This window comes from Staurois parvus, unplaced genomic scaffold (genome assembly GCF_062004578.1).
Source record: "Staurois parvus isolate SC_StPar_1 unplaced genomic scaffold, SC_StPar_1.0 ptg000340l, whole genome shotgun sequence".
In the NCBI taxonomy this organism is placed as follows: Eukaryota; Metazoa; Chordata; class Amphibia; order Anura; family Ranidae; genus Staurois; species Staurois parvus.
Genome location: NW_028318136.1, coordinates 191,766 through 212,999, shown reverse-complemented (window position 1 = coordinate 212,999; position 21,234 = coordinate 191,766). Strand labels below are relative to the sequence as shown.

Below are 21,234 nucleotides of genomic sequence, written 5' to 3'. Positions count from 1 at the left end.
AGGGAGAGTTATGTCGGAGCTGCCAGGATATATGCTCTGTCACCTAGAAACACAGAAGCCTGGCTTCTGTGTATAAATTGAAAGCGGTGAGCACAGAGCTAGTGCCAGATGTGGTGGAATGGAACTATTGCGGGATGTGGCAGAATGGAGTTGTGCCGGAATGAAGTTGTGCGGGATGTGGCAGAATGGAGTTGTGCCGGATGTGGCGGAATGGAGTTGTGCCGGATGTGGCGGAATGGAGTTGTGCCGGATGTGGCGGAATGGAGTTGTGCCGGATGTGGCGGAATGGAGTTGTATCGGATGTGGCGGAATGGAGTTGTGCCGGATGTGGCGGAATGGAGTTGTGCCGGATGTGGCAGAATGGAGTTGTGCCGTATGTGGCGGATGTGGCGGAATGGAGTTGTGCGGGATATGGCAGAATGGAGTTGTGCCGGATGTGGCGGAATGGAGTTGTGTGGGATGTGGCGGAATGAAGTTGTGTGGGATGTGGCAGAATGGAGTTGTGCCGGATGTGGCGGATGTGGCGGAATGGAGTTGTGCCGGATGTGGCGGAATGGAGTTGTGCCGGATGTGGTGGAATGGAGTTGTGCCGGATGTGGCGGAATGGAGTTGTGTGGGATGTGGCAGAATGAAGTTGTGCCGGATGTGGCGGAATGGAGTTGTGTGGGATGTGGCGGAATGGAGCTGTGCCAGATGTGGCGGAATGGAGTTGTGCCGGATGTGGCGGATGTGGCGGAATGGAGTTGTGCCGGAATAGAGTTGTGCCGGATGTGGCGGAATGGAGTTGTGCCGGATGTGGCGGAATGGAGTTGTGTCGGATGTGGCGGATGTGGCGGAATGGAGTTGTGCCACATTTTCACTGGTTCTTACTAAGATAATTCATTGGCAAGTACATTTCTTGAGCAGTTGATCTCATTTTGGCGTGCATTTGACCTGCTTCAAGTAGGTTTTGCAGGATATATATATATATATATATATATATATATATATACACACACACACACACACACACACACACACATATATATATAAAAAATACTTGTAATCTACATTTTTGGAATGCATTTACATATATATGTAAAAATATATGTTAAAATGACTTTTTTATATGTTAAAAAAAATCTGAACGCATTTCAACATACAGTGTATATACAGTATATATATATATATTTTTTTTTTTTTTTTTTTTTTAATATATTAAATAAGGTTAAAATTGTAGTATTTCAAATGTATGTCTATATATTTGGGAAAAATATTTTTAAGATATATTTTAAATGTATTTTTCTTCCATGTTGGAAAGAAGGGGATTTGCATTACACCAAAACATTCAAACTTTGATTTTCCCTTATTTTTTGCCTTGGTGTCATATATCAGTTTTTTGTTCATAATATACTGTTATGTTTATTATTTCAGCACTGTATAGAATTAGAGATCCTAGTATATACTATCTGGGGTATTGTGGCCATATTGACTATGTAATTTACTACATAGTGTGTGTATTTGTATGGGACCAGTTATGCTGTTTTGAACTAGATACAATAATGGAAGATTCCTCACACAGACTGCTGATTACGTCCATGTACCGAATAACCATGCCAATGATTAAAAATTAATTAATACAAATCAATGGTGTGCCAATTTTAATATTTACAACTGTATCTTGGGACTTTTTTTAAATATTAACTCCACATTAAGCACCCTAAGAATGCTTTCACCTTTTTGAAGAAATACTGTGTTTTATCCCACATGGAAGAAAAATTTAGTTGAAATATATGTTAAAAATATTCTTCCCAAATATATTGACAAATATTTTAAATACTACAATCTTGGTCATAACATATATAAATATATATATATATATATACAAAATATATGAAAGATATTTTTAACATATAAAAAAAGTCATTTTAACATATATTTTTACATATATTTGTAAATGCATTCCAAAAATGAAGATGAAATGTATTTTTAAAAACATATATATATATATATATATATATATATATATATATATATATATATATATAATTTTTTTTGTATATATATATATATATATATATATATAATGAATAGGGCCAAAATTGTAGTATTTCAAATATATGTCAATATATTTGGGAATAATATTTTTCAAATATATTTAAAATATATTTTTCTTCCATGTGGGATGTTTATGGTGCACACACCAAAATCTTGGGGAAAGGTTTACCAAAGCCTGACCAATGGCAGGGAGGTTGTAATAGCTGCAAAGTGGTGTCAGCAACATGTATACAGTACATTTAGAATGTGAAGTCCAACAAGCGTTTACATACATTTAATCAAGTAATATAGCCATACCATACCATATAGCCAGAACCATTCTGAATTCTTTAGGACATGTGGAACAATCCTTGCTCTGTTAGTTCATGGGCTGTGGCATAGAATAGGAACTAAGGAGGAATTTGTTTAAAACAGCTTTTCTCTCTGTATCAATTTGGATAAGACTGTCGCGCTTAATATTACTTTGGCCTCAGATTTGGTTTTGCGCCTACAGTCCCACTTCCCTTATAAATGGGCTTCTTCTTCTCTTGAATATCTAGGCATCCGCTTGAACCCCACCTATGACTCACTGTTTGCTGCAAACTACTATTCACTGCTTCGCTCTGTGTCCTCTCTTATGCATTCTTGGCAATTTCCGCACCTGTCATGGATTGGATGGATTAATTCAGTAAAAATGACCATCTTGCCAAAACTGCCATACTATTTTCGCACCCTCCCAGTACGGGTTCCTCCTCATTTCCTTCGGTTGCTTCAGGCAAAGATTATGCGTTTCATCTGGGCCAATAAACGCCCCAGAGTTTCCAGAACTACGCTTTTTGTCCATAGACTTCAGGGTGGCCTTGGGGTTCCCAATGTTACTAAATATTATCAGGCGAGCCAGATCGCCCCGCTATCTATGTTGCATGCTTCCTCAGACATACCTCTCTGGGTCCTCCTGGAACTACCTAATTGTGCCCCTATTGCGATATCGACACTTCTATGGCTTCCCCCTGCCCTGCATCCCACGGCACTGAGTCCAATTTTGCTCCATGGCTTACAAGTGTGGGACTCGGTACGTTACTCCAGTGGCCTAATGTCACCTTTTTTGCCTTTGCTACCAATCACTAACAACCCCCTCTTCCCACCAGGTTTAGATCAACCAAGGGCGTTTTCTTGGTGGGTGACCAATGGTTTTTCCCAGGTACGACACTTATTGACCTCTCGGTCCTTCCCTACCTGGAATTCTCTTCAGGAGTCACGGGATGTCCCTCCGGCGGAGTATTTTCGTTACCTTCAATTGCGGCATTGGCTGATCTCATTGCGGGGCACTTCTGTCTTCCCGTACCAGAAATCTGCCTTTGAACTGCTTTGCCAACAACGGCTGGGCGCCCCAGGCCTTACTTCCCTTCTTTATGCAGCTTTGAATAGACGCTCGCCGCATACTTCTCTTTCATATGTCGTTCAGTTGGAGCGTGACCTGGGAGTGGCCGTGGATCCGGAGGACTGGAATAAGGCCTGGTCACTCATAGCTAAATGCTCATTTAATAAGACCACGCTGGAGGCAGCCGATAAGGTATTGTTTCGCTGGTACTGGGTTCCGGCTCGGTTGGCCCGGGCTAACCCTGCCTGTAGTGATCAGTGTTTTCAGGGTTGTGGCCATTGTGGAGATGTATTGCATATCTGGTGGTCATGCCCGAGACTGTTTCGTTTTTGGTCTCGTGTGTTTGGCCTCCTTTTCACCTTGTTCCATCTCTCCATACACCGGGATGCTCGGTATGCTTTGCTTCATTGCCCCATACCGGGCCTCTTGGCTCATCAGCAGAAGTTGGCTTCCTATCTGTTTTTATCGGCCACTAGAACAATTGCTCAGGCCTGGAAGAGTCCGTTTGTCCCTCTTCAGGGGGTGCGGGATCGTATGACCACTGTGATGCTCAACGAACAGATGTTGAGTATCCGCAACGACTCCCAACAAAAATTTTTGAAAATATGGGAGCCGTGGTTGCAATATGCCTTTCCCACAATCTCCCCGGCTAGTCTGGGGATGTAATGGCGTTCGGTATTGGCGCTCTTGGATCCCTGCCCCTTGCCCCTCCCTTTTTTTTTTTCTCTTTCTTTTTCTTCCCCTCTTTGTTCTTTTTTCATTCTCTCTCTGTTTTGGTGTGACTGGACTGCTGCATTTAGTTGTTATAGTCAGTTACAGTAATGTTTTGTAACTTATGTGCCATTGATAGCCTCTGCGTGGGCGTACCTTTTGCCCTGTTGGCATTAGAGCACCGTTTTTCCTTTTTTTTTTATTTTGCATTTTTTTTATCTGTGCAATTAATAGCCCCTGTGTTTTATTGCCTCTCTTTTATACTGTTTAAAAATTAATAAAAACCATTGAAATAGAAAACAGCTTTTCTCTCACCCTATTAAGAACTGAATATTGATAGACAGGGCTGAGTAGTTTGATATTCAACATGGCTTGCGTAGCAATTTTATAAGCTATATATCTTTTTGTTTTAATTAGCTTTATTTTTTTCATGAAAGTGGAGTTACTCTTTAAGTTATAATCCTAAGAGAGAGAAAAACTTTGTGTGCTTTTCATATGTTTGAGATTCATCTGAAGTTTAAATACAATGTGATGTATACCTTGGTTGCAAAGTTTTTACAACTAGTGGGAGGCAAGAGGGGGCAGCTGCCCTGGGTCCAGTGTTCCTATATGTTGGAGAGGATGCTGCAAGGTGGCAGCTCATAGAGTACATTCAATGGAGTGGAGAGCCCACCCTCATCCCTTCCATCCTTTATTGACCCTTCCTGATACCTGAGGGCTGCCCTACCTGACAAGAGGAGCTGGAGCCGATGAGCAGTGATGTCTACAGTGGTGAGGTCCATTGTCTGCACCAGTGGTGTACTTAGGGAAGGTTGCATTTTTTTTTTGTTGCACTTTGCAAATTTTAGACAGACAGTAGTGGCACTTAGTGCTCATAGATCCCAGAAAATAATCGGGGAGCGACCACATCAGGGGAAGGGGGAACACAGTTCAGGATCTTCACCCTGGGCATTGGACAACATTGTCCTGGCAATAGCTTTATAAGAAATACAAATGTTTACTGCACATTAGTACAGTAAAGGCTTCTTTCTGGCAACTCGACCATGCAGTTCATTTTTGTTCAAGTTTTATATTGTCCCCTCTTAATGCAACCAAATCATCTTATTTCAGAGCAGCCTGTATTTCTCCTAAGGTTACCTGTGGGTTTTTCTTTGTATCCTAAACAATTCTTCTGGCAGTTGTGGCTGCAGTCTTGGTCTACCTGACCTTGGCTTGGTATCAAGAGATGCCCGAATTTTCCACTTCTTAATAAGTGATTGAACAGTACTGACTGACATATTCAAGGCTTTTGATATTTTTTATATCCTTTTCCAGCTTTATAAAGTTCTATTACCTTGTTATGTAGGTCTTTTGATTCAATTCAGTTCAATTCTGCTCTGCGTGTCTCAGTAACTAAGCTGCTCAGTCCATCCAGGTGAGAGCCAACAAACTCATTGACTATTTATACACTGACATTAATTGCAATTTAAAAAGCCACAGATGTGGAACATTAACCTCTAACTGGCATTTTACCCGGTGGGTGTCACCTTGTGTGTCTGTACCAAGGCCAAACATTCCAGGGGAGGGAAACTTTTGATCATGGCCATTTGGGTAATTTCCGTTATTATTATGATTTAAAAAGGAGCCAAACAACAATTTGATAATAAATGGCTTCATAGGATCACTATCCTTACATAACCCAACCAGTTTTTTGGCATGATTAGCTGTATTTTCAATATCACTGCCAAAATTTCAAACTTTTGACTGTAAATGTGTATATATATATCTATATTTATATATCTATCTATATAGATACACACTCTCCGGCCACTTTATTAGGCACACCTTGCTAGTACTGTGTTGGGACCCCCTTTGGCCTTCAGAACTGCCTTAATTCTTCGCGGTATAGATTCAACAAGGTGTTGGAAACATTCCTCAGAGATTTTGGTCCGTATTGACAAGAGTTCCTGTTACCTTTCTATCATTTCGAACCAGTCTGCCCATTCTCCTCTGACCTCTGACATCAACAAGGCATTTTCCCCCACACAAATTCCACTCACTGCATATTTTCTCTTTTTTTCGGACCACTCTCTGTAAACCCTAGAGATGGTCGTGCATGAAAATCCCAGTGGATCAGCAGTTTTTGAAATACTCAAACCACCCTGTCTGGCACCAACAACCATTCCACATTCAAAGTCCCCCGGTTCATATCTCTGCGGCCGTGTGGGCCACGTTTTACACGGGCACGAGAGCCCATTCATTTGAATGGACTCCTGTGCCCGTGACATGCAGGGAAAGAAGTCCCTGCACTTCTTTGGAAAACACAGCCCGCACAGGAACCTCGGTTCCCAGTATGGTTGCATTTTCCAATGCGGGCGGCGTGCCATTAGAACTAATGGCACTCGCCCGCGGGTCCGCATTTCTCTGTGCGGGTGGTGCGGCTGCATGGATTTTCGTGCAGATCCGCAGCGGCACCACCCGCACAGATGTGAACCTAGGATAAATGCCTAAATGCATTGAGTTGCTGCCATGTGATTGACTGATTAGCAATTTGTGTTTCCAAGCAATTGAACAGGTGTACCTAATAAAGTGGCCAGTGAGTGTATATACAAATAATGTAAATTAGTATTTAATAATTATATTTAGTAGTTGTTCATAGGTAAGGTGTGGACATAAGAATATTAGGATTACTATGCACCTGACAGGAACAATACCATAAGTTTATTGGCTGCATCTGGAGGTCTCAGATGTTTCTATCCACTTCAGCTCCAGCGACGTATCTGTATGTCACTGGAGTTTGAACCATTATACCAGGAGGCAGGCATCATTCCAGTACTGTTTTTAGAGCCGGCGGTCAGTTCTCTTGTAATAGCAATCGTAGTAGCTAAATAGCTGCTGGATTGCTGGTACAAGCAGTGTGGGGGGATGTCCACCCTGCCTCCTGCCAATCAAATAGCCGGCACTTCAACCAGCTGATCGTAGAGCCCAACAAAGATTGGGTCAGCTTTGTTGGGCTCTATGACATAGTAACCCGGAAGCGATACCCTTACATCACTTCTGGTTTACTCAGGAATACATGGTGTCAATTTTAAAAAAGAAAAGCATTCAAGCATACTGATCTTGATGTGAATAAATGCTTTTAAGGGCAGATGAGGGATGGGGTTTTAAAGACCCCAGATCCCTCCATAAAGAGTACCTGTCACGTGCCTATTATTGTCACGTTTACATTCCTTGTGACAGCAATAAAAGTGATCACATTTTTTTTAACCAATTCCCCGCCGCCCTATAGTAGAACTACATGATATCACTATACGTGATTTTCATTTCTGGGTAGGGGGCATGCGCATGCCGCCCTACCCTCACCGCCATTGGCGGCTACAGATGTCAATCAACAGGTACTGGCAGGAGATTCCCCTCCGGCACCCAGTGATCGCCAAGTATCACTGACAGGAGAGAGACCTATGTGTATACAACACAGGTATCTCTCCTGCCAGCAAGCACATGTTGCTGTGTATTTCCCTGCACAACAGAGAAATACACAGCAGCATGTTTCCCTAGTAAAACACACACAGCACATTATGTAAAACAGCACACAGTTAATCCTTTGATCACCCCAGATGTTAACCCCTTCCTGCCCAGTGCCATTAGTACAGTCTTGTGCTTTTTATTAGCACTGATCACTGTATTAGTGTCAATGCAGATATCAGTGACAGTTAGTCAGTTCCCACCCAGTGTCAGAATGCCCACCGCAGTCGCTGATCGCCGCCATTACTAGTATAAAAAAAATGAATAAAAATTCCAGTATCTATACTACCATTTGTAGATGCTATAACTTTTATATAAACCAATTAATTTACATGTATTGGGATTTTTTTTTTAGCAAAAACATGTAGCAGAATACATTTTGTCCTACATTTTTTAAGAAATTAGATTTTTACAATTTTTTTACTGGATGTTTTATAGCAAAAAGTAAAAAATACTGTTTTTTTAATTCAAAATTGTTGGTCTTTTATTATAAATGCAGAGGTGATCAAATACCACCGAAAGAAAGCTCTATTTGTATAAGTAATGTAGCACCGTATCACAAAAAATGGCCTGGTCAGGAAGGAGGTATCTTCTGGAGGGCAAGTGGTTAAAGTGTCAGTGTAAAAATAAAAGCAAAAAAAATTATAAACAGACATTAACGTGCCCCCATCCCCCCAAAGGCACGCAGGCAAACAGCGATCGTCCCACACATGTGAGGTATTACCATGATTGTCAGATTTGGTTAGTAATTCTAGCACCAGAGCTCTTTTGTAAATCTAATGGGGTAACCTGTAAAGACTTTTAAAGTGTCGCCTGTAGATAGTAATATCTATGCTTTTTGTCGCCATTGTACGGGCATGCGCAATTTTAAAGCGTAACATGTTTTGTATTTTTAATATTTTACAAAAAATTGCGTTATGTATTGTGGTTTTTTTTGCATTATACATTCAATTTTTTCCCCAAAAAATTGCGTTTAAAAAGCCACTGCGCAAATGTCGAATAACATAAAAAATTTAAGAACCCACCAATTTATTCTCTAGGGCCTTTGATTTTTAAAAATATATAATGTTTGGGGGTTCTGAAACATTTTCCAGTATAAAATACTGATTGTTACACAAAAGTGCCAGAAAAAGCCTGGTCTTCAAGTGGCTATAATGCGTACATTGTACTTATTAAAAAAAAAAAAAAATTTCCAATACCTAATTTTTTAATACTTTTTTGTCAGAGTCTTCAATTTTGGGGGGGTGGGAGTGAAGTACCTAAAAAGTGTTACTGGTCAGAACAATAATATGTAGTGTTTTACCATATTAGAATAATTATTCATGGGAGTCGTCTGCATTCTGTCTTTCCAATATACTCCTAACCACCTTGTCAGAAGCGGACTGGTTACCATTTACCACCACAGCTGTATTGTTCCACATCTGTGTGGTCCATCTTTTCTATATCGGCAGGAAATGAGAGGTTTTCAACAGTCTCTGGAAGAATACACAAGCCTGTTTCCCACGCCTCAGTTTCCTTTCTCCTTTCTAATATTATAGTTTTCTATTTACTTGGTTGGGCTAGTGAAACATTTTTGAAGAATGATAAAAATCCTGATCCCATCCTTGACTTTATCTTTCCACTTATTCCTGAGTGTCACAAATACAGGTAAGTCAACTCATTCAATTTCATTTGATTTATTCTTGGATATTTTAATTCAATGAAATAATACTAAACCCTAATTTTTTAAGCACTTTCAGCAGCTGATTTAATCACTTACTGAATATGCAGCTTCTTTGTCTTTTAATACTTGCCTTTGTTCCATTATAAGCTGGTGACATGACCCCTGCTCCAGGTTTCCTTGTTCAGGGTGTCTCTTTTCTCTTGCAGCATCCTATGGAGTCAGCCTTGTATGCAGGGACTAGAGTTGTGCCTCCCTACACTGTGTGCATCAATGGAAACACACAGCACTATAGTCTAGGGCAGTGGTCTCCAAACCATGGCCTGTGGGCTGGATGCAGCCCCTTGCTTGCCTTTTTTCTGACTCTTGGGGCTCTTTTCCTGCTTCTGATATGAGGCACTTTTCCTCCCACTGGCACCAGGCACTTTTCCTCCCACTGACATCAACAATAAGGAACTATTTCTTCCACTGACACCAATAGGACACTATTCCTCCCAATAACACCAATGATAGGACACTATTCCTTCCATTGACATCAATAATAGGGCACTACTCCTTGCACTAACACCAGCGATGGGGCACTATTCGTCCTACTGACAGCACCCATGGGGCACTATTCCTCCCACTGACACCAAAGAAGGGACACTATTTCTCCCACAGATGCCAATTTCAATGGCACCAACAATGGGGCAATATTGTTCACTGACATCAATGACTGGACACTATTCCTTCCCTAATACCAATGATGGAGGAATATTTCTCCTCCCATCAATGCTAGGATATTTTCTACTGCCACTTACCACAGTCCAGCCCTCCTGAAGTCTAAAGGGCAGTAAACTGGCCCTTTGTTTAGATACTCTGAAGACCCCTGACGTGGGATGGCAAGGCACTCCCCTTCTCTTCCCTCCTTCCCACTCCCTTTTTTCTGACCCTTGGGGCACTTTTCCAGGCTCTGATATGAGGCACTTTTCCTCCCACTGACACCAGGCACTTTTCCTCCCACTGACACCAACAATAGGGAACTATTCCTTCCACTGATACCAGTTGGACACTATTCCTCCCAATAACACAAATGATGGGACACTATTCCTTCCATTGACATCAATAATAGGGCACTACTCCTTGCACTGGCACCAGCGATGGGGCACTATTCGTCCCACTGACACCACCCATGGGGCACTATTCCTCCCACTGACACCAAAGAAGGGACGCTATTTCTCCCACAAATGCCAATTTCAATGACACCAACAATGGGGCAATATTTTTCACTGACATCAATGATTGGGCACTATTCCTTCTCTAATACCAATGATGGGGGAATATTTCTCCCCCCATCAACGCTAGGATATTTTCTACTGCCACTTACCACAGTCTCCGTTCACACCAATGTGTTTTTCAGTGCTTTTTGCAGAAACGCACTACAGTCCATTTAACATGGTTTCCTATGGAACATGTTCACATCTATGCTTTTTTGAGCTGCTGCGTTTTTGAAAGGTTCAGGGACTTCTTTAAAAGCAAAAAGCAGCGTTTCTGCTACAATAGCATACCTGAATCAAGACTTTTCACCAAAATGGTAAAATATGACAAAAACTTAAAAAAAAAAAGTCACAAGGGTTTATTTACCCAAATTGAAAGCATGACAATATGCATTTTACATTGTCTGAAAATTAATTATTCACATTATAAGAAAGTTAAAGATTTGATTGGAGAAAAGTACAAACAATTTCAACTGCTACAATTTAGTAAAACTTTGTCAGAATAGGAATTGTGGATAAATTTCCATAACACAGTCTCAGATAGTAGTGAAAACCTGATGCGGTTTCACTACTTCAACCAAAACTAAAAAAAACTGAAAAAAGGTTATTGCTTGAAATACACATTAAATATTACAAATTTCAAGTAAAAAAAAAAACATTTAGCAGATAAAAACATTTTTTTGTTACAGTAACAGACTTTTGGCACATTTGTGTTTGAACAAAATAGTATACCCTCTTTCACTGCAGAAGGGGTGGTTTCTGACAGTTTTTTTGGGGTGCTTTAAGAACACAAATTGTGGCCCCTTTTAAGTACATGGAAGCATACAGAGAGCAGTGGTCAAAAGTATTTAGTGTCTAGTCATCAAGTGCAAAAACCAGTTCTATAATTGTTGTTAGCGGGCAAAAAAATAAACTATAGTTGCCAAAATGTGGGGTAGGAGCAGCATGGTGTGGCAAGCGGTAAGCACACAGAGTCACAATTTACCAAAACAATGTATTGTAAAATAAAATAAACAAGTACAAACAGGTCAGACAGGCCTTGTGGACTTTGAACAAGATGTGGATTGCCAACCGCTCCCTCAGTTCTTCACCATTGTGGCTCCCTGCAGTTTGTGGGCCATGATGGGTAGGGACGAGACTACCTCTTGGAGGGATGCCAGGAATAGCTTTTGTTTGGGGGGTGTACAGACTATCCTTACCCGTTCTGTCTGTTGACTAGCTGCTTGCTAGTAGGTCTTGAAGACTTGGACCACAAGGGGACAGCCCCATGCATGCCAGTCCAATTGTTCAGTCTTAGGCATCAAGCAAGGTAAGTTCAGGTCCTTCAAAACATTCATGCCCAGGACAATATATACTGCAGCGCTCACTGGGCTTCGAGTCACCATAACCCCTACCCATTCCACTACCTGGTTGTATACCTGTACAATCACCAAGGTGACGCCTTTCACCAAGATGGGCAGGTTATTGGTGGCCTTTGGGGACAGCCAGGAGGGGTTCATCTGGTCCCTTGTGTTATTGGTCTCGGGGGCTGTCAATCAGCCCTGGGAGCCCATACTTCCAGAGAGTTGATGGCCAGCTCCGCGGTCATGGACCTGATACAGGAGTGCCGGGAGGCATATCCTGCCAACTGCCTCCAAGTGTGGGGTAGGTGCAGCGTGGTGTGGGGGGCAGTAAACACACAGAGTCCGAATTTACCAAAAACAATGTCTTATGGAAAAAAGTTCAACAAGTACAAACAGGCCCAGAAGGGAGGCTGACCCGTTTGGTGCCACTTACATCTGCACAGTGGTGAGACAGTGGTAGAGGTTCCGAAGATGATGACAGCATCTTCTACAAGGAATGGAATACAGCCTGGCCAATCCAACCCAAAGGAGACACTTCCTGATGAGGTAGATGTGGTCCCTGCTCTCGCCCTACTCCTCCGGAACTTCTCCCTATCACCCAGCATTGTTCGTGACAGATGGGGAATGTGTCCCTACACTAGCCACTCGCATAAAGGGTGCCAAACTCAGGGGTCAGAGTCTCAAATAGACTCTGCCTGACCAAAGATGGCCACCATTTGGCACAAGCATCCAAACATAGCACTGCCCCGTATGGCCAAGGAAATTACAGAGAAACCCACCTCCCCCATCTGCACTGCTGCTGTGGTCAAGCACCACCTGCAGAGGGGAATACAGACTGCACCTACTTTGCTATGAATTAGAACAACATATGACCAACGAGGTACACTGAAAAGATTGCAAAGGTAAAATAAGCTAATGTTGTTACAAATGTTGGTGTCAGCGCCAGCAATGATAACCCCATAGCATGTATCAGGACCAGTAATAACCCCAGCAAGTGTCAGTGCCAGCAATAACCCCCATTAAGTGGCAAGTCAAGAAATAAACCTCAGCACAAAAAAGCTCCCTACAGCAGTACTAATAACAATAATAACCCCCAACACAGTAATACCCTCAGCAAAATAATACCCCCCCCCCCAGCAGCACTCATAATATAAATTAACAGTAATAACCCCATCAAAAAATTATCATCCAGCAGCAATAATAACCGCCGCTGACCACATCAATAATATACCTCTAGCAGCAATAATAAAACCCCACTGACTCCAGCAATAGTAGACCCCCAGCAGCAGTAATAGACCCCTAGCATTGGTGTTGAGCAGTTTTACTTACCTGAACACTTGCTCCTGCAAAGCTATATTTCCCCTTGATTAAGGTGTTAGGGGGTGCCTAAAGAATTTTTGAGTGTGCTGGAGCAAACCTAAGCAACCTGCTGCATTGAATGGTTTGTGTTAAAAGTCTTATCTATTCTGCACATGATGAACAATGCATTTTCCTCCTTCCTTCTTAGATATCAGGATTAACTTACTACAGAACTACTACTACTCCAGCGATCGAGTACTGACTCTCTGGGGCTCCCTGGAGGTGGAAGATATTCAGATACTGGCAGCCTACAATGATTCACGGCTGATTGTATTCAAGCAGAGCTGGTCAAAGGGGAACTTAAGTAACACTGACTGGATGTTCTTTAATATGTTTCTGGGCAGTTTTATATATTATTTTCACATACACATAGATGAATTGAGCAAGGAACTAAAACATAAAGGTAAGAAATTTGTTAAAAAGGTAAAATATAGATTCTATTGAGAAAGAACATGCAACCACATTAGAATTATGATAACCTAAAGCTGATCTCCAGGAAAATAAATACACAGATAAAATACATGTAGGGTGGCTGTTTTACCTGTCAAAGTACACTCATCAGCCACTTTATTAGGTACTGCAAAGTGAAAAAAACAAGAAGCGCACCAACCTTGCGCTTGCACCAAGTTAAGCCCTCCCCAATGGGTTGGGCAGTCTTAGGCTGGGAGGAGGGGCCAAGGTGTCAACAGAGTATAGTGTCTAGTCATCAAGACATGAACCAAGAATGGCCAGTGATTTGTAAATTATAAATAAAGGGTGGGCAATTTAACCAGGCCATTCTTGGTTCATGCAATTATGAGTTCCTCTTTCTCCACTTTTTATGTATCTCGCCATCAGTCCAATCTATGTATTACACATTTATATTTATAAGCTGCATTTAGTAACAAATTATTTATTGTCATTTTTAAGCTATTTTATATATCTATCTACATTGTATTTATTTTATATTTGTTGAGTAATATCTTGATGACTAGACACTATACTCTGTTGACACCTTGGCCCCTCCTCCCAGCCCATTGGGGAGGGCTTAACTTCAGTGTATAGTTATAAATGGGAACATTCACTCTCAGTCCAATCAGCTCTGAGGAAGAAGGTACGTCCTTCGAAACGCGTCAGTTGTACTGAGTGTCTACCCCCATGATGGGATTCGCGCTGGCCTCTTGTTTCTGAAGTCCCTTGGAGGACTTACATGCCTGTTTTTATTCGCTGTTTGTGAGTACCATTCTTTTACTAATAAATTTTGGTTATTGAGGTAATGCGCAAGGTTGGTGCGCTTCTTCTTTTTTTCACTTTGCACTATTGTTCGGGTTTCCCCAGCCTTGTTTTGGAGCTGCATGACCTTCTATGCTCTGGTGGTCATTTCGTTTGGGTTTGATTTCACCTACTCACCACCGGCCTGGGTCCTGGAGCGCAGGAGGAATCGTATTTTGTTTACTTTATTAGGTACACCTGTTCAATTGCTGGGTAACACAAATTGCTAATCAGCCAATCACATGGCAGCAGCTCAGACCATTTAGTCATCTAGATGTGGTGAAGACAACTTGCTGAAGTTCAAACCGAGCCTCAGAATAGGAAAGAAAGGAGATTTACGTGACTTTGAACATGGCATGGTTGTTGGTGTCAGACGGGCTAGTGTGAGTATTCAAAAAACAAATTGATCTACTGAGATTTTCACGCACAACCATCTCTAGGGTTTACAGAGAATGGTCCGAAAAAGAGAAAGTATCCAGTGAGCGGCAGTTGTGTGGACGAAAATGCCTTGCTGAAGTCAGAGGTCAGAGGAGAATAGGTAGACTGGTTGCTGAGACATTCAGATGGTAGGGTCAAAATAAATTCTGGAATGAATTTGGTATAAACAACATGAAAGTATGGATCCATCCTACCTTGTATCAACAGTTCAGGCCGGTGGTGGCTGTGTAATGGGTGTAATGGCGTGGGGGAGATTTTCTTGGCACTAGCAAGGTGTACGTAACAAAGTGGCTGGTGAGTGTCTATGTACTGTATGTCTGTCCACTCAGTAGTGAGATTTATATTGCAAAGGCAGGATGGTGACCTCACTTTCCTCTATTTTCCCCTACCTTAGCAGAAATCTGCCTCCAACTTCACCCTCCTAGCACAAATCCTCACCTCCACCCCAAATTCCAATTCCCAGCACAAATCCTCTGACACCCCCCCCCCCACCACATCCCCACCAGCACAAATCTGCCCCTAACTTCACCCTCCTACCACAAGTCCTCTTCTTCCCCAAAATTCCACTCCCTAGCATAAATCATCTCCCACCTCCAACAAAATTCCTCTCACCCCCCCCTTCCCGATTCCCTCCTCTCAGGATGAGTTATCTCCTCTCCTAATTTCCCACCCAGAACAAATCCTTGCCCCCAAGTTGCCCCTCTTAGCACCCAATCACCCCCAAAATTCCCCTCCTAGCACAAATCCACAAATCCTCTCACCCACACCACAAATCTTAGTTACACCCCCCTTCCCAGGGCCATCTGTCCCCAGTACAGTTCCCCACTCCCCTTAATAGAAATCTTCCCCCCATCTTCACCCTCCTAGCACAAATCCTCACCTTCCCCCCATATTCTAACTCCCAGTTCAAATCCCCCCCTGCCTCCAAATTCCCCCTCTTAGCGAAAATCTGCCCTCTAACTTTACCTCCGTTCCCCTTGTTCCCTCCAGATTCCACCCCCAGCACAAATCATCTCCCACCCCCCTCCCCAGGTCAGTCTGTCCCCCAGTACAGTTCATTCCCCCCTCTTCCCCCACTGAATTTATGATCTTAGATACAGCACAATATGAGAGGGTTCCTTCCTCCCAAGCTTCTTCCCATGTGTGTTATGTAACACGTCAGAGAAGAGAAGGAGCCTAGGGAAAGCTTCCCTTGGTTCTGAAGTCTGTGACAGGCAGCTGAAGTAATGGCAAGGGATCATGGTGTCGGGGATCTAGGACAATCTAAAGGTCATGCAGAGCTTGTGACCTGGGTGCCTGACGGTAGCAACACCCCTGGATGTAGTATTATTTAACAGGTAAAAAAAAGTCATGTTTACCTATATGTTTGCCTTACAATATGAAAGTTGGAGAGCCAAGAAGACATAATAATTTTGCCTCAGGGATACCCTTAACAAATATAGCTCCATATCTGTATAGACCCCTGTGTATACTACATCTAGAAGTCTCAAATTATTACAAGTTAAGCTTAGTGAAAATCTATCCTTCTTAGGTGCCTTCACAACTCAGTGCGTGGCAATATGTCCCTCATCCGCAGACGACCCCGCAGGCTATGCTTTCAAGGTAGCTGTGGAAGGAGAAGATCTGGTACATTTAAATGTCACAGCAGGGGTGTGGGTTCCTGAGAACAATCCTCAGTCCAAAGCTGTACAGAAACATTTGCAGAATGACACAGTAACACTGGTTTCCATTGAAAACATGCTGAAGAACCAGTGCCATGCCATGGCCACCACATACTCAACTGCAGGGAAAGAAGCCCTCTCAAGAAAGAGTAAGTAACACAATGAAAGAAGTAGACAATCCTAGACAATAATTGCGCATTGTGTAATTTTTAATAAACTATACTGGTTTACATGGCTTTGTGGTGACAGAATAGATGCAAGTGCTCAGGTTAATCTCTATTTTAACCTCTTCCAGCCCCCTCCTGGTGGCCCTTTAACTGTGGCTTAATGCCAGGAGATGGGACAGACAACCAAACCACATGATCAATGTGATTGGCTGTCACAGTGGACACATGATTACGAGCACATTCTGCGAGCTTCCAATCATAAAAAGAGACTGGGAGCAGTGGTGTTGCTATGAGGGTGCAGACCACACCCAGGTGACACCCACGTGCAGGGTGACACAAGGGTTGCCAACCATCCATAAAAAATACAGACATGGGACAACTTTGGAACTGCGCATGTACAGTTCCAGAACCAACTGGGCTTGGACATGCTCAACCATTTTTGGTCAGGTGGGAATCAATGAATAAATGGCAGCACAGCTGCAAGGCAGTGGGCATGCCGGAAACCGGATCCTGGGCCACACCATCCTATCACCATGCCACTGTGAGCAGCATAGACATGGAGTCCCTGCTCTACCCCATCCATCCATAGCTGCTGGAGACTCCCAAGCTACTGTGCAGCAGAGCTATGGCCACAATCTCTGGCTATCTCTTGCATCATGTCCGCAGTCTCTTACCACCTCTTGTATCATGTCCACTATCTCTGGCTATCTCTTGTATTATGTACTATGAGGGAAGGATTGACACCATGTTTTACTGCACCAGGTGACACCAACTCTAGTGCAGCCACTGACTGGGAGACACCTTCAATAGCTTGGTCACTGTGCTGGGAACATGTAGTGAATGCTCTCTCAGCACAGAAACCTTGGCCACCGTGAAGGTATATGTGCACAGGGTGGGCATTAAAGTCCACCCTCCCTGATGCCACACACATACATTACATGGTTGAGGAATGGGTCATGGTTAACGGCCTATGTTTTTACTTAAAATACTGCTTAAGAGACCTGTTTAGTTCTGTAAGTTCTTTTGCAGCTTGATGAATCAGGACCATTACATATCTACCCTAATAATCCTTCTTCTTCTCAACTTTCCTCCATATATCTCAGTCCAGCCACAGGTGTACATAACCAAGAAACCTTATAAATCTGAAACAAAGGTCATCTGTATGGTGAGCGGCTTCTATCCAAAACCAATCAATGTAAGCTTGTGGAAGGAGAATAAAATGGAGGATGTGATGTCAACTGTGACTCTACCCAATGGAGACGGGACTTACCAGATAACAGTGTTGATAATTACAAATTTGATAAAACAGCAAATTATCTACTGCCGGGTTGAACACAGCAGCTTGAAAGAACCCCTAATAGTACATCTGGGTGAGTAATCCATAGAAATCTGTGCTTGTGGTTTTGCTACAAGAAAATAGCAGATTCAAAATATGAACTAATCAAAGAAAACCTCCAGGCAAACAGCAACAGACACAGCTAGAACACATACAGTATATACAATATATAGTACATTCATTGTCTCACCAGCCCAAGGATTTGTAATTATTGTCCTTGCGATTTACACACACTTTCCACACTACACAACTAGATAGGTGACACATAGAACTCCTGATGAACTCCTTCTCTACCAAATTATGTTTCCAAATGTCCTGGTATTCAAGGGGTTGATGCAAGCTTGGTATGGTTTTAGAGCCGGTGATGGGATTTCAGGTAAAAAAAGATCTGGGCCCCAGAGCCGGATCACTTTTAAGGGGCTGTGAAGGTGGGCCCCCTGCCGCCAGTGTCCGTATTGGTTTCTGGGTTCTCCTGTTCCTTAAGGAAACCTGAGACTGCAGTAAACAATATTAACATTGAGAGCAGGAGGCAACTAATAAATCTCAAAGTGATGAGTATAAAACGTCCAGGTTCAGAGCAATCATTCCCCAGCTACAGCAGCACCTAATCAAGTATGATCTGAGCGTAACTAACTGCAGTAGAGGGGAAACATTGGGCACATTGGTCAGTTCAGTGTGGCGTAGACAGTAAATACACAGAGTTTGGTTGCAGTAAAATTGGTGCTTCTTTTAAACAGAAAGCCAACATTCCAAACATCCAGGAAAGAGGGTCCTGCTAGGGAGATAACTCACAGTTCAATGTAGTCGGATGTAGAGGAAAAGAGGTGCTGACAGCGTCTGTTTCAGAGAGTGAAGTATGACCTGGCCAGTCCCAAGAGGGATCTCCTTTCCAGGATAGTGAGTCCCTAATCTTTCCCTCCTCGTCAGAATACTTTCCCTATCGCTAGCTATCCTTACAAGCGGAGTCTCTGTCCCTACACTAGCAACATGCCAGAAGCGTGCCAAAACCCGGAGGCAGGGACTTAAATAGATTCTGCTTACCCAAGATGGCTGCCGAGCATCACATGGGCCAGCATAGCCAACCAGGACACTGCTCCATTGACCCAGTAAACCATTGTGAAATGTTTCTTTTGGACTTCCTCTCCAGGCTGAGGTGCCACTTGGTTTGAGCACCACCTGCAGTGGAGAAAACAAACTGCACCTGCATCTAATAGACCCCTGAAGTCTCCATAAGAGGACCTGTCACCTGCCCATGCCTTCACATAGCTATCACATCCTGAAAAAAGGTTAAATGACCAGTGTGAGTGATTTATCTTCATCCTCAAGTACTCCACCTAAATGATGACAGTCCTCATTAGGTAAAGTGCTACATGAGCTGTAATATTACACTAACATAATCATTATAGAAACAAAAATCAGGTTCACTATTGTATACTAATTACAATGGTATCACTTTATTTAAAGTGCCGTTAAGCAGAACTAACATTTATAAAACTTAAAACCGATAAATGGGAGACTTCTGCTTTATCCTGAGCTCCTTCACTATCTCTACAGATATGAAACGTCAGATATCCAGAGGACTGGTTGTCTGTATCACAGTGGTTTCTGTGGTTGGAGTGGCATGCTTATTGAAGTATTATAGAAGTCTCAGGTAAGATTGCATTATCAGGAAACACAACAAGGTATATGACTGGTTTATTGAGCATATATGAATTTTGGTATACATTTATGGTGCAGCTGGTACATTCCCATTATCAATCCTAAAAAGCCAACACTAGCCCCATAGCCTTTATAAGGTTTGTGCTTGACATAACATTTCTACCCCAAATTATTAATATTGGTATACATTTTCCAGTACTCTAGCAATCTCCCATAGTGCATTTTTCCCTCTTTTGACTACTGGTTAGATCTCTTTATTTAACTCCATTAACCTCCTAGAACATATGATTTTTGAAAACAAAAAAGAAGGTTTTAACAGTGCTATTTTATAAAGTCGTATTAAAAAAAACATATTTCAAATAATCAGATAATGATAAAAATGTATGTATCCCCCAACAGACAGTGCTATAGATGTGTCAATTATACCTTAACCACTTCAAGCCTGGACACTTTTACCCCTTTTCAGTCCAGGCCAATTTTCAGCTTTCAGCACTGTCACACTTTGAATGACAATTGCGCGGTCATGCAACACTGTACCCAAATGAAATTTTTAGCATTTTTTTGAGAATTTTTCTTTAGGTGGTATTTATTCACCAGTGGGTTTTTTTATTTTTTTGCTATATAAAAGAAAAAAGACCAAAAATTTTGGAAAACAGTGTTTTTCTTATAAAATTTTGCAAATAAATAATCTTTCTTCATAAATCTTGGCCAAAATGTATTCAGCTACCTTTTTTGGTAAAAAAAAAATAACCCAAATCAGTTTATAAAAATATAATTATACGTTTTCAAAATTGTTTTTACATGTTTATTTTTTTATATTATTATTTGTTTGTTTTTTTACATACTGTCACCCTAGCAGTACAGTGTCACCATAGTGGGGGGTGATGAAGTTTTGTTTTCTTGTTTTTTTTTTACACTGATTGCTTTTACACTCATAAAGGCTGTAAAAGCAATCATTTCTCCTTCTCTCTGGCTGCCATTGAGACATACTGTGAGAGCTGTAATTGGTCACAGCTTATCACATGGTACAAGGCTGTTGTGAATGGTCTTGTACCATGTGACCTCTGTGATCATTCACAAAATTCACAAGTAGTAAACAATGATGTCAAGAAGTGATATCTTGTTTACTACTGTTCATGTGATCACTGCAGTCCCATACAGCGATCTGTGTTCCGCTGTGTCCAGTGGAGGGGTTAACATTTAGGGGCAATCAAAGGGTTAACTATGTGCCTAACAATGTTTACAGTGTGTTCTGTGTGCTCTTTTTACTAAGCAATGTGCTGGTTTTTACTCCCTGCTTTGAAAACTGGCACATCGCTGCTATCTGTAGAGAGCCCTGTGATGTTTTGTGAGAGCCCAACACAGGACTCTCTTCTGTCATTCGCTCAGCTGATCAGCTGGTCCAGGCCCAGCGAATGACAGCAGCATATCTGCATGGGCCGGTCAGCAAGCGGTTAGAAAATTACTTAGAGATGATGAATTATTAGCTAAT

General features: G+C 42.1%; 1 protein-coding gene across 1 annotated transcript; it reads left to right on the top strand.

Moving 5' to 3' along the window:
• Positions 1 to 12,114: 12,114 nt before the first annotated feature.
• LOC149456936 (antigen-presenting glycoprotein CD1d-like) lies at positions 12,115 to 19,738 on the top strand. The gene is made up of 5 exons (XM_089684223.1): positions 12,115 to 12,172; positions 13,379 to 13,534; positions 16,451 to 16,729; positions 17,851 to 18,117; positions 19,638 to 19,738. Exons 1-5 carry the CDS (start codon positions 12,115 to 12,117, stop codon positions 19,736 to 19,738), a joined length of 861 nt encoding a protein of 286 aa, XP_089540349.1.
• The last annotated feature ends 1,496 nt before the right edge of the window (positions 19,739 to 21,234 follow it).

Excerpts from the sequence above, each read along its gene's own strand:
- LOC149456936 (XM_089684223.1), top strand. The coding sequence starts at position 12,115 with ATGGACCTGATACAGGAGTGCCGGGAGGCATATCCTGCCAACTGCCTC. Across the intron at positions 12,173-13,378 it reads CAACTGCCTCCAAGTGTGGG|ATATCAGGATTAACTTACTA; the intron begins GTAGGTGCAGCG and ends CTTCCTTCTTAG. Across the intron at positions 18,118-19,637 it reads ACCCCTAATAGTACATCTGG|ATATGAAACGTCAGATATCC; the intron begins GTGAGTAATCCA and ends CTATCTCTACAG.